Genomic DNA, 16,769 nt, shown 5'->3' with positions numbered 1-16,769 from the left:
CTTCAGGGAAGTGTTGTGGTCGTGTAAGCGCAGGTCCACCATCTGATATTGATACGGCCCCGGATCCGGCTGACTACATCATGCGTTGTGGTCGTGTCTAGGCGCAGGTCCTCCATCTGATCTGGATACGGCCCGGATCCGGCTCACTACAGTAAACCTCGGAATAAGCAGAAAGACTATAATTAGCGTAGACGCCATTCTTCTTATGTTGTAACGAGTACATCGGGTGTTATCGGAAGGGTTCCCAGTTCCGGCTGACCCAGTTTATGCAGCCTAACAATCCATGTGTGTGTGTGTGTGTGTGTGTGTGTGTGAGAGAGTGACTGTGTGTGTGTGTGTGTGTGTGTGTGTGTTAACCTCAGGAATGCAGCTCAACTCACCCTGATGTTATTCTGATAATCAACACGATTGATCATAGGGTTATTTACGGTCTTTGACTCTGCTCTCCAGGTAAAGCCTCCTCTTGTGCTCGGGCTCGCGTGAGCCCTGCGTGTCCTGAGATCCGCATGGAAACAGCCAGTCTGCAACAGCCGGCACAGAAGCGTGTCAGGGAGTTTCTTCAGCTCAGCATCTCCCGTTAAACCAGCCGACACTGCTAACTCACACGCCTTACGCTTTTCTTGCCAAGTTCTTTTGTGTAATATCCTTTGACTGTGGGCTGTTAAAATCCACATGCCTATTAATTTAGTGTTTGTGAAAAGAATTTTACAGTATTTATCTTCTGCCACGAGACAGAGAGGAAACACTCTTGACTTTGTGAGATATAAACAGATATAAAGAGACTGCCTCAGAATCCCCTTGAGTATCTCAGGGATTTTTGGCAATAACACATAACAGTCCGTCACCTGTGACACTGAAGCATGTGTTTTCACTCAGTCACATTCTGCTTGACATTGTCATATATTGTGTCACTGTTAGGGTTATTATGAGTGTTGTTATTGTCATCATTCTGCAGTGCTACTGACTGAAATTGAATGCTGTGTTTAGTATTTGCATGATGGAGGTCGATTAAAAATAAAACACCTGTTTCTTGTGAGGCGAGGTTCACCAAACATGCCAAAGTTTGCATGGTTCGTTTCCCTCATTTTGCCTTAAGACTTCTGAGTTTAAACTAGCTTCACTAGCTCTATTTGAACAAAACTTTATTACAAATAATATACAAACAAATATACAAATATACAAACTTTATTCACGACTGAATAAATGGGTTGTTTAAGAGGACAAATGAAAAGTTGTGATTTGTTGCAACTGAAAAAATGTATATAAAGTTCAAATAAGTTGACTGATTTGTGCGAATATGATCAATGACAGTGTTGAAGATTTCTGAACTAGAGATGGCAAACTTTGGCAGAGGATTGGTGGGACCAGCGCCGCTGATGTCACGATCACAATCAGGTGCTGCTTTACTGCTCTTAGATTTGTGCTGTATAATTTCTTTGAGAACTGTACATAATATATGCCTTCATGTTGTTTTAATTTTGCAGTGTGGGTAAATATAGTCATTTGCTATAGAATATGCAGATCTTCAAAAGATGGGTAGCTGTGCAATAGCCATTTGATCATGACGTGAGGCATCATATAGATGCGATTACTGTGTACATTACACCAATTTATAAACTGTAGAAGTTGCCTAAAATATTGCAGTTGCCTTGCCTCTAATCTCTTGCAAAGGATGAAAACATAAGCTTGTAAGTGAATGTTGCTTTGCCTTTAAACAGCCTCTTCAGTGAGAAATGCAATAGTCTTAAATGGCCTTGTGAGCACATCGAAAGTATCACTTTATTCAGAACCACAAATGAAAAGTATTGAAGTGATACTTTCAACATTTTGGATTAACTACCGAAGGGGAAGGGAGAAGAGACTTGAATTCAGGTGGAGAGAGAAATAAGCAGCATATATATGTTGGTTCTAGACTCTGTATAATATGTATATATAGTGCTCGAAGGCTCATTTGTTGCCATAGTTACTGATTGTGTAATGTAACAAAAGATTGCCGACACAAGAGCCAATCAAACTCTGTGTCTGAAGCTGCTGAATATGTGCCATGAATTATGAAAGCTGCTTTTGGAATTTAATCATGAATAAATGATAGAAATGCATTTATTTCATTTTGCTTGTTTTTTACATTTTTTAATGAAAGCAAAGAAACTGGATCAAATCAACCAGAATGGTTTCCTTTATTATTTTTGAAGGCAACACAGCCATTATCTATAATGCATAGTTTATCAAAACATGACTTATCAGTCCATATGATAAAAGAAAAAAGTTCAAGTTAGTGGATTTTCCCTCTGTGATGTTGCCGTTTCCTCATGAAAATCATATTTTGAGCATCTTTCCTTTGGGATATCACACTTACACCATATACGTTATTATCTTTGGAGTGATTGGAAACACCACACTATCCTTATGAACAAACTACACAATCCTCATCAACATAAAATAAAATAGTTAGGGGTGGGTCCTGATAAGATCACAAATCACATTTCTGATTCAACATTCAATATTGATGATGGCCAGAAATAATAAAACCAACCATTTCACACTACAAGTATTTAAAGACAAACATGTACATTATATGGCCAATCGTATGTAGACGCCCAATTCTTAATTAACGTGGGTCAATTCTAGCAAAAACGAATCTTAAAGTTACACGTAAAAATTAATTTCTATTCCAGCACAACAATAACGCCCACAGAGACGCTGAACCCCACTGGAACAAGCCGGCTCATATTGGGGGTCCACATCCTTTTGGCCAATATAGTGTCTGTGTATCACATAAATAACATTTAACAGATGCAAAAATACATTCCTGCTCGATAAAACAATGAAAGCTTGTTTGTCTGTCACAGTGAAACACAGATAAAGTGCTCGTCTGTACAGCATCAAGGTGAAATTAAAAACACAAGCAGTAAAACTCCACAAACTCACAGTTCATCTGTTTGTGACATTGACTGTTTGTGATGCCGCTGTAACTGTTTCCTTTCTGTTCAGTCCAATCCTAAAGTTTTCTATTGTTGAAATTCTAACATAGTAACTCTGCTCAAAGCACATCCATCAGTGACGATGAAGCGAAAGGTTTTCTGTTAGGAGCAAAAACTAAACGCCACTGTGGGTGAAACTTCCTTTCGCTCTGAAAACGACACTTAAACAACTCTTTCACTCGGTTTAAAAAATGAATTATGGCCATAAAAGCTTAGAATGAAATATTGCATTCAAATGTTCATCTGTGCTAAAACTCAAAACTTGAACTCGCTTTTGATTATAAACTCCCTGTGTGTTTTGCAGTTTTCAAATGTATGAATTTCATAAAGCGCTTTGGACAGAAAAAAATCTGGCCCTCAAGATTGCAATCGCAAAATGCTGCACCTAAGACGACACACATCAGAAGCTCAGATGTCCCTGTGATGACAGGAGATAAAAGACATGCTCTCTCACACACACACACAACACACACACACACACACTACTGTTGAAGTCTCAAGCTGACAGATCCGCTGTATGTATCGCGGGTTAATAGTGCAATCTCAGACTGTAGATGATGTGCATCCAGAGCTCATTAAATAGGCTTGTACAGAAGAGACGTCACATATTTCTTCTTATAACGGTGAGTTGCACTGAGAACCATCACACCATCCTGAGACAGAAAAAAATCTGTCAATTATTGACCATTATATGTGATAATGTTTGATAGCAGGTGTATAATGTACCTTTATCGAGAGCGCGTACAGATGATTCAGCATCACATGGTTGGGTTCTGGCAGCAAGGCAGGATCACACTGAAACACATAAAACACACTGTTAAAAACTAAACCATTCAGCCTCAGGACAACGACACCCTCATGCCAAACCAAAGGATCAACACACAAAAAGACAATCATTTAACTTACTGGACTGCCATGGACTGATGTTTTGCATTTAAAACAGCGAGATGCAGGAATGAAAAAAAGTTTGAATTGACACTCATGTGTGAGACACTGCAAAAGATGTCCGTCCAGCAAATGTTTGCACAGAAAAACAATGGAAAAGCAGTGTAGTAGATTGCAAAAAAGTATTCTGTTTGAACTGGCCATTTCTTATTTTATTAAAGGGGTCATGACATAAGAAATCAAATTTACCTTGATCTTTTGAGATATAAGATGTTTTGTACTATTAAATCATCCAGCAAGTCTCAGAGCTTTAAAGAGAGCATTTAATAATCTAGCTCCAAAAACAGCTAATTTTGACCTGTGACACATGAGCAGATACATTTGCATATGCCCGCCTCCAGAGCAAGATATCGACTAGTAGTTAGACATCAAGTCGAGTCTCCTTCATTTATACAGCGCTTTAACAATATAGATTGTTTCTAAGCGGCTTCACAGTGATAACAGGAGATTACAGTAACAGAGAGTGTTCAGGCTTTACAGCAGATCTAGAATAAAGTTATTGTCCAGATAAAGTTAGTTTTGATTGATTCACCTCCGTTGTAAAGATCATTAGTTATTAACTTAGGGGCCGCTAACACACACCGCTCTCACAGAAAACGTTTAATGCTTTCTACAGTATACAGAGGTGTGTTCAGATTATAATGACTGACGCTGATACACTGATACAGTATACAGACGTGTGTTCAGATTATAATGACTGACGCTGATACACTGATACAGTATACAGTGTGTGTTCAGATTATAATGACTGACGCTGATACACTGATACAGTATACAGTGTGTGTTCAGATTATAATGACTGACGCTGATACACTGATACAGTATACAGACGTGTGTTCAGATTATAATGACTGACGCTGATACACTGATACAGTATACAGTGTGTGTTCAGATTATAATGACTGACGCTGATACACTGATACAGTATACAGACGTGTGTTCAGATTATAAAGACTGACGCTGATACACTGATACAGTATACAGACGTGTGTTCAGATTATAATGACTTACGCTGATACACTGATACAGTATACAGTGTGTGTTCAGATTATAATGACTGACGCTGATACACTGATACAGTATACAGTGTGTGTTCAGATTATAATGACTGACGCTGATACACTGATACAGTATACAGTGTGTGTTCAGATTATAATGACTGACGCTGATACACTGATACAGTATACAGTGTGTGTTCAGATTATAATGACTGACGCTGATACACTGATACAGTATACAGTGTGTGTTCAGATTATAATGACTGACGCTGATACACTGATACAGTATACAGTGTGTGTTCAGATTATAATGACTGACGCTGATACACTGATACAGTATACAGACGTGTGTTCAGATTATAATGACTGACGCTGATACACTGATACAGTATACAGTGTGTGTTCAGATTATAATGACTGACGCTCATACACTGATACAGTATACAGTGTGTGTTCAGATTATAATGACTGACGCTGATACACTGATACAGTATACAGTGTGTGTTCAGATTATAATGACTGACGCTGATACACTGATACAGTATACAGATGTGTGTTCAGATTATAATGACTGACGCTGATACACTGATACAGTATACAGACGTGTGTTCAGATTATAATGACTGACGCTGATACACTGATACAGTATACAGATGTGTGTTCAGATTATAATGACTGACGCTGTCTACACTGATACAGTATACAGACGTGTGTTCAGATTATAATGACTGACGCTGATACACTGATACAGTATACAGATGTGTGTTCAGATTATAATGACTGACGCTGATACACTGATACAGTATACAGATGTGTGTTCAGATTATAATGACTGACGCTGATACACTGATACAGTATACAGATGTGTGTTCAGATTATAATGACTGACGCTGATACACTGATACAGTATACAGATGTGTGTTCAGATTATAATGACTGACGCTGATACACTGATACAGTATACAGTGTGTGTTCAGATTATAAAGACTGACGCTGATACACTGATACAGTATACAGATGTGTGTTCAGATTATAATGACTGACACTGATACACTGATACAGTATACAGATGTGTGTTCAGATTATAATGACTGACGCTGATACACTGATACAGTATACAGTGTGTGTTCAGATTATAATGACTGACGCTGATACACTGATACAGTATACAGACGTGTGTTCAGATTATAATGACTGACGCTGATACACTGATACAGTATACAGATGTGTGTTCAGATTATAATGACTGACACTGATACACTGATACAGTATACAGATGTGTGTTCAGATTATAATGACTGACGCTGATTACACTGATACAGTATACAGACGTGTGTCCAGATTATAATGACTGACGCTGATACACTGATACAGTATACAGACGTGTGTTCAGATTATAATGACTGACGCTGATACACTGATACAGTATACAGTGTGTGTTCAGATTATAATGACTGACGCTGATACACTGATACAGTATACAGTGTGTGTTCAGATTATAATGACTGACGCTGATACACTGATACAGTATACAGACGTGTGTTCAGATTATAATGACTGACGCTGATACACTGATACAGTATACAGACGTGTGTTCAGATTATAATGACTGACACTGATACACTGATACAGTATACAGTGTGTGTTCAGATTATAATGACTGACACTGATACACTGATACAGTATACAGTGTGTGTTCAGATTATAATGACTTACGCTGATACACTGATACAGTATACAGACGTGTGTTCAGATTATAATGACTGACGCTGATACACTGATACAGTATACAGTGTGTGTTCAGATTATAATGACTGACGCTGATACACTGATACAGTATACAGACGTGTGTTCAGATTATAATGACTGACACTGATACACTGATACAGTATACAGTGTGTGTTCAGATTATAATGACTTACGCTGATACACTGATACAGTATACAGACGTGTGTTCAGATTATAATGACTGACGCTGATACACTGATACAGTATACAGTGTGTGTTCAGATTATAATGACTGACGCTGATACACTGATACAGTATACAGACGTGTGTTCAGATTATAATGACTGACGCTGATACACTGATACAGTAGACAGACGTGTGTTCAGATTATAATGACTGACGCTGATACACTGATACAGTATACAGACGTGTGTTCAGATTATAATGACTGACACTGATACACTGATACAGTATACAGTGTGTGTTCAGATTATAATGACTTACGCTGATACACTGATACAGTATACAGACGTGTGTTCAGATTATAATGACTTACGCTGATACACTGATACAGTATACAGTGTGTGTTCAGATTATAATGACTGACGCTGTCTACACTGATACAGTATACAGTGTGTGTTCAGATTATAATGACTGACGCTGATACACTGATACAGTATACAGTGTGTGTTCAGATTATAATGACTGACGCTGATACACTGATACAGTATACAGATGTGTGTTCAGATTATAATGACTGACGCTGATACACTGATACAGTATACAGTGTGTGTTCAGATTATAATGACTGACGCTGATACACTGATACAGTATACAGTGTGTGTTCAGATTATAATGACTTACGCTGATACACTGATACAGTATACAGACGTGTGTTCAGATTATAATGACTGACGCTGATTACACTGATACAGTATACAGATGTGTGTTCAGATTATAATGACTGACGCTGATTACACTGATACAGTATACAGATGTGTGTTCAGTTTCTGACGGACTCCACGCGCTTAAGTCTGTCAATGAAGAGTGAAAGAACGTTCGCCCAGTTTAAACGGCTGGTTTGAGTCTCTGTACAGACTTCAGAAGGACTCCAGCGTCAGAAACAAGTGGATGCGTTATGTTAATGGCATCCTGGATTGCGTTGGAGGATTATATGTTTGTTCAGAGCGTATGACTGAGACATAGTTCGAAAATAAACTTTTGTTGAACGATGAAGCAGCAACTGTACTGATCTGACAGCAGCTGCGTCACAAACTGTAGTAAATTATTTCATAATGCTTCGACTGTTAACCCCCTGAGGTCGACAATCACGCCGGCGTGATCTGCTAATTTTTTTTTATATCAGTGCAAAATACTCTGTTGATTTTGATTTTACATACTTGTGTTGTACATCATTCAAAGCTGTTAAATGTCTTCCTTTATTTGTGTACACTCATAATAAAAACAAAATGTTGTGTTTTTCGTAAAACAAAGAAAATAAACATGATGCGCGTTCTGCCGTCTCTCTCAATGTGAAACTCATTCTGAAACGCGACAGAAAATGACCTGTAACTCAGCGAATGTTTGTCACACAGACTTGAAACGCATGTCTATACAACGCTTGGAATCTCTATTTTTAAAGTATGTAAATTATATAAAAAACAAATATTATATTTTTAAAGCAATCCATACGAAAGCAGCGGCATGTACAGTTTCTCAAACGCGTCCTAATTAACTATAATGTGACCACACCCACGCGCGCACGAGCAATTGACAGGCAAATGATCCATGCGGAGAAACGCAGACCTGTAAACGCCCTCATTACCTCAAAACAAAGAAGCAGATACTTCGTAACTTACTCTTCTCTGCTTTCATTGAGTTTGGACGACTGTAAGCTGTGCTGTGCTGTTTACCTTGAATTTACCTCAGAAGAACGCGATTTGAAGATGAGACGATTTTTAAGGTAAGACATGTTAAACTGGTTGTGCCAGATTAAAATGTATGTTATGAAATGAGTTTGGAGTAAAAACATGAACTAAGCCTAATGTCATATATGTACATGTATATATAGATAGAAACATGAAATGTGAACTAGAATGGTAAGTAGGCAACCTTTCAGTGCTTGTATATATGTTCGACACGAGGATGTTTTTATATTCTATAATAAAACACAGCATGGTAAAAGTAGGCTAGTATATATATATATATATATATATATATATATATATATATATATATATATATATATATATATGTGTGTGTGTGTGTGTGTGTGTGTGTGTGTGTGTGTGTGTATTCTGTACATTTAAAAAAAGATATTTTAACCTGAAAAATCTAAAATGTATTTCCCAAATTGTTCAGCATAGTTTCTCTTGATATCAGCATGTTCACAGGTGTTTTGTTGTTGTTGTTGTTTTTAGAGGAACAAGATGCCACTGAATAAGTCCTGCTGACTTCAACATTCACATTAGTCTCCATCCATGAACATGCTAAAGTGAAAAATCAAACACCATGGAAATGAAAGGTATGTACTATATTTTAGGAATGGCACAAAGGGGTGTGACAGTTCAAGTCTCTGTCTTTAGTTCAGTGTGTTAAATAATGTGTTTTTTTGTCATTTGTGTATCTTTGGATTATGTTGTGTTGTAAATAAATTAAAAACAATCTAAAAGCCATTCTTTTTTAAATCTCCTCATTCTTTGTGCAAGGTTGTTCAGAATGGCAGGGCCTAAAGGCTCCTAATAGGGCCATTAGGGAGTGTCTTTGTCTTTCTCAGGTGAGAAAAGCTTACATATTATTGAGGTGATCCGCCCCTTCGAATAAAGCTTTCTAACACAAAACACGTCTTAGAAATTTTAAATCAATATATTATCTTATCTGAATGAGCAGTCAGGGTGATTTTCACATAGTTTTAGAGCAAATATTCTAGGCTACGTGATACAATTTTCAAAAGTCTTATGAAGAAATAATCAGTATGGGTTTCATGAGCTTATTTCAGTGACAATTGTTTTTTGTTTTTTCACAAACCACGCATAAATGTTATTATCTCAAAACTACAAACTTTTATATACTTGCTGCTGATATATTATTGTAGCAGAGTTTGTGCTGAATACAGTGTAATCAGACTTTAGCCATGAAAATGTCACAAGTAACAGAAATAAGCACAAATGTCAGAGCATGTCAGAACACCTCCAGGGCCCAGAAAACAGCTCAGACCCCAGAGGGTTAATCAAGGTTTTATATGGATAATGTTTTCAATAGGGAGTGGGCGTTGATACCGTTTCCTATGCAGTGACGTTTGCCAATCATAACTGGGCGTTTACTGACAAGCCTTAAAGGAGCTGCGCATTAAAAACTGATCATTTCAGACAGAGGCTCAGAATGGTGGAAAATAATTTTTTTCTGCACATATGTTTTTATTAACATTATAAGTGAACCTCAAGGAATATTAAAATAATTGGAAAATCAATGTCATGTCCCCTTTAAAGGCACACTATGCAGTTTCTTTTTTTCTCAAACAGCGCCCCCTAGAGTCGAGGTGGAGTACTTGTATTTAACGTTACTGTCGTAAAATCCCACTCACGCAGAGCCGTCTCTGCACTCTTCCGACCGCACTCTCTTCCTTCTCTTCGTCGACTCTGCCATGATTCACGTCTGAAATGCGTGCTAGTGTCTTCCACAGAGGCTCTTCATCTGTTGTTGATGTATGTGACGTCGTGCCGTAAAGCAAGTCATGATTCTCGCGAGATTTGTCAGGACGCCACCTGTCAAACCTGTATTGCTGCTGTCCTCTCATCATTGTTATGTCACGCAATATGGTTTTAAGGAGAATGGGAAGTGACGTCGTAGAAAGGACTCCAGAGTTCAAATGGGGAAGCGGTCTGAGTTTAGCGGGCTCTGTGTAATAGTTGCATGAAGAATTCATCAAAGGGACTAATACCCTATTGTTTTGTGGATTACATGACAATTGTTTTCTGGAATACCACAGCTTCCCATCAGTTAAACAGACTGTGACGAGATTGCATAAGTCCATGGGGGATATATTGACTGCGGCTTCTCGCCACGCTTCGCCTTATATTTTTGTTTTGTGTCTTTTTCTTCTCGCGGAGGACATTGTAGTTCCGTACGGACAATTTATGTCGCTTGAATGAACATTCGGTCTGCTGGCCAGGACATTGGGACATTGGGACATTGGGGTTTTGAGGGTTAAATGTGTGTGGATAATTTGAGAATGTTTGTTTGCTGTGTCGGAGTGCGGCCGTGCCTCCAGCTGTGAAATAGGCGCATGTTGCTGCCCGTCTGGGTATTATAATGTGATATATCTCTCAATACACTTGGTTGAACTTGTGTTTCATTGTTTTTTTCGTTAATATATAATTAATTCAAGTCTACATACATGTAGATCTTATTCTATATATTTTTTCTTTAGTGCTTATTTAACGAAAGTAAGCTGTTACTGGCTTTTTTTTGTATCAGATCCGCCCGTTACCTTATGTTTTGCGTGCAGTACTTTTCTCTTGCTTTGATAGTGTAAGGGAAATTGTTACAAATTACAGACAGAGAAAACTAAAAGTTAAAAAAATATCTTTCATGTATTGTTAAATGTTTATATTTACTTTATATTGTTAATTTTTTAACAATATAAAAAACATTTTTTTCTCCTGATGCTTTGGTAATATCTGAAATAAAATAGTCATGTTAGTCAGATGGAGAGGATTCTCACAGAAATGTTGGTGTCCTTGTTGAGTATGACTTGCAGAAGGTGTGGAGGCAGGATAGGTGGAGCTTTGAAGCGTTCCTCGGGTTTGAACATGTATACCTCCTGACTGTACGGCCCAGGTGGAGAACTGGACAGATCTACACACACACACACACACACACACACACACGCACACACACACACATCAAATTAACAAATGACCCTACGCTGGATCTTATCTATTGAAACAGCTTTTCTGAGAGGCGTCTATGATTGTGATGTTATATTCACATGTGCATTAGTGTGATGTCACTATAATAGCACTGACTCTGACTCTGGCTCGTACCTGACGTATCGGAGCACTCCAGAGAGTCCACCTGCAGTGCGTCAAACACCTCGAAATCTGACTTCTTCACATGGATCAGATTGTTAATGGTGCCCAACTGACTGGTGACAACCGGCTGAAGAGAAAACACTTGCATTTCAATATAAAGAAATGGATTCGGCCATCATTAAACTCCTAACCTGCGTGACTTTTTCTTCTGTAGAAGACGATGATCATGACACACAAGGGATGAAAAAGAAGCATTAACAACATCTTTTGTTTTGCAGAAAAAAATCTCTCTCTCTCTCTCTCTCCCTCCCTCTCAGAATGTTGTTTTCAAATGCCAAACCTAAATCTCATTAATGCCTCTTTGTTCATGGAACGTTTGCCTGTTGTCAGTACAGATGATGCGATACTTGTAAGTTGTCCTGTGATTTTACACCTTTAACCTCCATAACTGACATCATGTCTTGATGTTTGTTTGTATAGTGGTGATACAAACAAGTCATCTTTATTTATACAGCGCTTTTCACAACACTGATTGTTTCAAAGCAGCTTTACAGAGATAACTGGAAAATAATGCAACAAAGTTTGTTTGTAGAAGAAAATAGTGTCACAGTCCAGCTTAAGGAAGTTCAGTGATGGTTCATTTTTGTTGTAAAAAAGTTATTTATTTTATTTAATTTATATATATATATCGCTGCTCTGGAGAAAACTGTGATGTCATTAGCCGCGTTTCCACTGTCGGGCCAGGGCCGGGCCGTGCTAGTGCGTGCCAGGGGCAGTCGCGTTTCCACTGTCACTTCCGGGGCTTGATCGGGGCTTACTCGGGGCCAACGGCCAGGATTTCTGGCCCGTCGAATACCTTGGGCCAAAGCGGGCCAGCTCGGGCTAGAGGAGTGGTTACCAACAGAGGAGGAGTTTACCGTTGGGAGACGGCAGCGCCGGATGATTCTGTCAGCATTAAAGACTTAAAAATAAAATAATTTAAATCGCGTTCATGTTTGAATGCCTTCTGTTTGTCATGCAAAAGACTATGCGCGCTAACCGTTACCATAGTAAACATAGTAGCCTAAACGCTTGAAGATACGCATAGTAAAAAAAACAACATAGCGAACGCTTAAAGAAATCAGACCAATCTTAAAGGCTATCACAGTCATGTTTTTTATTTTATCTGTCATAGCCTACGTCTCGTCTCTTTAAACCGGACTATCAAAAAATAAAGTAACTTTTTTTTTTCGGGAGCTTCCTCTGTTTCTCTGACTGAAAATATCTGTATGGGAGTCGAGAGAGTGCTAAAGCTCCTCAGGTCGTATGGCATATATTTGTAGAAATTATCATTATTTCTAAATGTGATGTAGGCTAAATATGTCCTGTAACTAAGTTACCAGATAAAGAAACAGACGCGAAAAGTAAGTGTGTCCTCTTTTTTTTGTGAAATAGACCTAACGGTAATTTATTTCTGAGTGACTAATGTGCAATTTTTACATAAATTAATTCATTATGATCAATGTATCACTTTTTATTGTAAACCTGTGGTAAAACATCGATGCTTGGGTTTTAAATATTCAAGTAGCTGCTAAACAACAACAAAAAAAAGGTAGCAAACGGCCGCTTTTATCGTGTTTGTTTTCAACGCTGTTTCCAGTGATTTCTGATTAGTTTTCTGATAAAACTTCCATTTGTTGGTGAAATGATAGGTTAGTGTGACGTTGTCCCAGAGAGGCGTGTTACGGGCGTGTTTTAGTGAAGCGCTGTGGAGCTTCTGGCCCGACAGTGGAAACGCATGCCCGGTGCTATTGGCCCGAGGCTATTAGCCCGGCACGGCCCGTTTAAAGCCCTGGCCCGGCCCTGGCCCGACAGTGGAAACGCGGCTAATGTCAGCTCAGTTCAGTTCTCATATAATGCTGTCAGTGCAGGAGATCAATAATATTGATGAATATTAAGTGTCCCTAACTAAGACAGAAGCTATGTTCATAAGTCATGGGACGGCGGGTTAATTGCAGATATAATCACCTCAGAGGGGTCATGAAGCCACTGGCCATCAACGAAAAACTTGTACTGATGTTCGCCCTCAGGCAGGTCCAAGATGGCTACAAAATCATTATGGCTTCAAAACACAGAGAAAAAAGGTTGGAAAATTCATGAAATAACAATGAGCGAGCTTCTGTTCATCTCGACGCTTTGCGCACAGACACCTCTTATTGAGCGGGATCTTGCAGCTCCAGTTGTTGAAGGAGCCGGTGATGTAAACCTCTCTCCCTCCTCCAGCCCAGCGGATCACAGTGGGTCGAGCCTGAGAACTCGTCTTCACCATATCATCTAAATCTGGGGCGAAGTCCTTTTCTCCCGCGGCCTAAAGAACACGTATGATTCAGTGCTCTAACCCATTCTAGGTTATGCAAGAACATCTGTTTACTCTTTATATTTAAACGCTCTGCTCTGTTTAACTGAGCACTAATAAAGTTCAGGCACACTGATCACATGTATATGAGCCCTTTAAGCTTCAAGCAGGAGTTCTGTGTGTTCATAAAATGACTTGATGTCACTGTGTGTTCTGGCTTACTTTAGATTCTGGCCCGTGTGTGTTGAAAATATTGGGGTCGTCTGTGCTGTCCATCATTTTCCCGGGCTCCAGGTCTTTGTGTCCTCCGCTGTCTGAGCGCTGGGTCTTCGCCCCGTGCCGGTCAGACACACGCTCACTGGTGTTTCCCATGATGCTCTACAAGCAGCTTCACTACAGAAACACACAAACCAACATTATGAACTGAGGTCAGTAATGTTACTGATGGTGTCACTGCAAACACGCATAAATACATTGTTTCTGAAAACTCCTTCACATCGACAGCAAGAAATGAATAACTCATGCTCATGAATTCACTTCCTGCATCACATTTAAACAGGCTTCTGTGAAATTACAGAGCTAACATTCTCTGATGTATAATATTTAGAATTTTATTAACAGCCATTTCTTATATCTCATTAACTTTATATTTTGATACAACTTTTCAATACTGAGCTGGTAAAGTATGAGTATATGCTGCATTGGTTATTACACAAACAAAACTCGACTTGCTGTATTTCTGCGCAGTCAAAAACACTCCGAAATGAAGATTAGACACTAAAACGCATGAAATGTCACCGAACATCTATATACTAAAAACAAACACAGGGCACAACATTATAAACGCAAGATTAACGCTGTTAAACGCTTAAAATATGAGTATGTTAGGTTATATTTAGATATTATTTTAGTTTGCATATGTGAAATAAGTGTTATTGATGGGCTAGCTGTTAGCATGCTATAACTTAGATTCATAGTTTCCGTCAGATCAAAAAGTGCCTGAATCGGAACACACTGCATGTGTTAAAGCGTTTGCTGTGAAGTAAAATGTAAAACAGTGCGATCAGTACCGTAGACGGATAAGAATGAATATTATTTCCAATGCTGCGAACGACTGAACTTTAACACCATACTGCAATCTGACAGCTACGGCGAGCCGAGGGGTCCAAAACATGTCTGGATTACGAAACGCGCTCTGTCTTCAAGTTCTTTAGCTTATTTTTGTTTACAAAAAGTTACTTAGACATTTAGACACACACATTCACCAATGGCGTAGAATTCGCGCCACCTAAACTAAAATTAAACCCCATTCTTTCTCACTGAGCAAATATGAATAATTGAAATTAAATTTGTTCAAAAATTCATATAACAATTTTGGAATTTCCTTCTTTGAAAGCATACAGTCAAACCAATAAATTCATAGTAGCCTACATAATGCCAGGTTTAGTAAAATCTACACTAGTAAATAGTAGAGGTAAAATGCAATATATATATATATATATATATATTTTTTTTTTTAAACATGAAAAATATATTAGTTCTGGTATAAGGTTGTGGTTTAGTAAAGAAATGCTGAAAAGTAAAAAGTAAAGAAAAGTAAAGAATGCTGTTTCTTTCGCTGTTTCTGGATTTAAATTGCTATTGCTTTCAGGGCTCGCAAAATCGCTAGCCCGATGTCCCGTGGCTATTGTGTTTTATTGTGGCTATCTGAAATAGTAAAATTCCATTCACATTATTTACTAGTTATTTTAAAGAAAAATATGGCTGCGCAACTTTTTGATCATGTTGATTTATCCATAGTGCAATTTCTCATGAATCTCCGTGCCTTTTTTAAGAGAAACCACATGATCAATCAAAATTAAATCTCCACTTTCACATGAATGTTTTACTTTGCGTGTTAGAATGCTTGAATGTGCCAACACACTATCACTGTAAAGCTGCTTTGAAAACAAAAAAATCTGTATTGTAAAAAGTGCTACATAAATAAAGGTGACTTGACCATCATATATTCTGCTATATAAACAGCATAAAATAATTATACCTCAGAAAAGTCTGGTATTATTATTATTAGTAGTATTTATTGCTACACTTCAATATGTAAATTGTTCTACCAGAAAATAAACACTTTTAAGTGTTGTCAGGCTTTAAAACAACGGCGCTGCGCGCTCTTGTTTATGGCTGCTATAAACTTTACCTGCCACAAGGTGACACTGTTTTCTAAACGGCCGGTTGGACCAGCTGTGCGTTATTTCCAACTTAGCCTAGTTTTGACGTAAATGGACACTAAGTTACGACTTACGCACTTCTAAATATTTTTACGTTGCACAAAGTCAAGTCATCTTCATTTATATAGCGCTTTTAACAATGTAGATTGTTCCAAAGCAGAGCGTAACAAAGCCTAACTCTACGTATAAACTCAATATTTACGGCAGCCTCCGATCAGGAGTAACGGTTGGAATAAAATATCAGACGGACTGAACTGCATCAATAAGCTCTTCTTTTACCTGACAGACTTCAATTCTTTGCACGTGTTAATGCTGACATTTACACTCGCTTACATTTTAAGAGAGAGAACGTTATGTGAAAAGATTACTTTGTTAGCGGCTCTTTAACACGAAACCGCCCTAAACAGTGCGCCGCTGTGCGCATCGGTCCATGTTGTGCATGTCAAATATCAGTCATAATCAATACACTTAATTTCTTATGTTTTTTGTATCAATATTTATTTATTGATCCTTATTTAATTTCA

At 38.2% G+C, this 16,769-nt stretch overlaps 2 protein-coding genes across 13 annotated transcripts in view; one reads left to right on the top strand and one right to left on the bottom strand.

Moving 5' to 3' along the window:
• LOC308696376 (myomegalin) overlaps nt 1–2,103 on the top strand; it is a 108,604-nt gene extending 106,501 nt beyond the window's left edge. For all 12 annotated transcript variants that reach the window (XM_081375062.1, XM_081375061.1, XM_081375071.1 and 9 more), the window contains one exon: nt 451–2,103. In XM_081375062.1, the coding sequence (XP_081231188.1) occupies nt 451–581 (131 nt within the window). In that variant the 3' untranslated portion in view covers nt 582–2,103. The remainder of the gene's footprint in view (nt 1–450) is intronic.
• Nucleotides 2,104–2,160: 57 nt separating this feature from the next.
• On the bottom strand, nt 2,161–15,221 carry prkab2 (protein kinase, AMP-activated, beta 2 non-catalytic subunit). Its single transcript, XM_081375072.1, has 8 exons — nt 15,091–15,221; nt 14,243–14,413; nt 13,875–14,032; nt 13,693–13,786; nt 11,698–11,812; nt 11,376–11,509; nt 3,708–3,776; nt 2,161–3,634 (listed from the first exon to the last, which is right to left on the bottom strand). The coding sequence occupies exons 2-8, from the start codon at nt 14,390–14,392 to the stop codon at nt 3,557–3,559; spliced, it is 798 nt and encodes a 265-aa protein (XP_081231198.1). The 5' UTR covers nt 14,393–14,413; nt 15,091–15,221; the 3' UTR covers nt 2,161–3,556.
• Between the last annotated feature and the right edge of the window lie 1,548 nt (nt 15,222–16,769).

Source organism: Scardinius erythrophthalmus (assembly GCF_964197995.2).
Source record: "Scardinius erythrophthalmus genome assembly, chromosome: 9".
NCBI classification, from domain to species: Eukaryota; Metazoa; Chordata; class Actinopteri; order Cypriniformes; family Leuciscidae; genus Scardinius; species Scardinius erythrophthalmus.
Note: the sequence above shows the minus strand (reverse complement) of the source record. Positions and strands in the feature narration are given on the sequence as shown.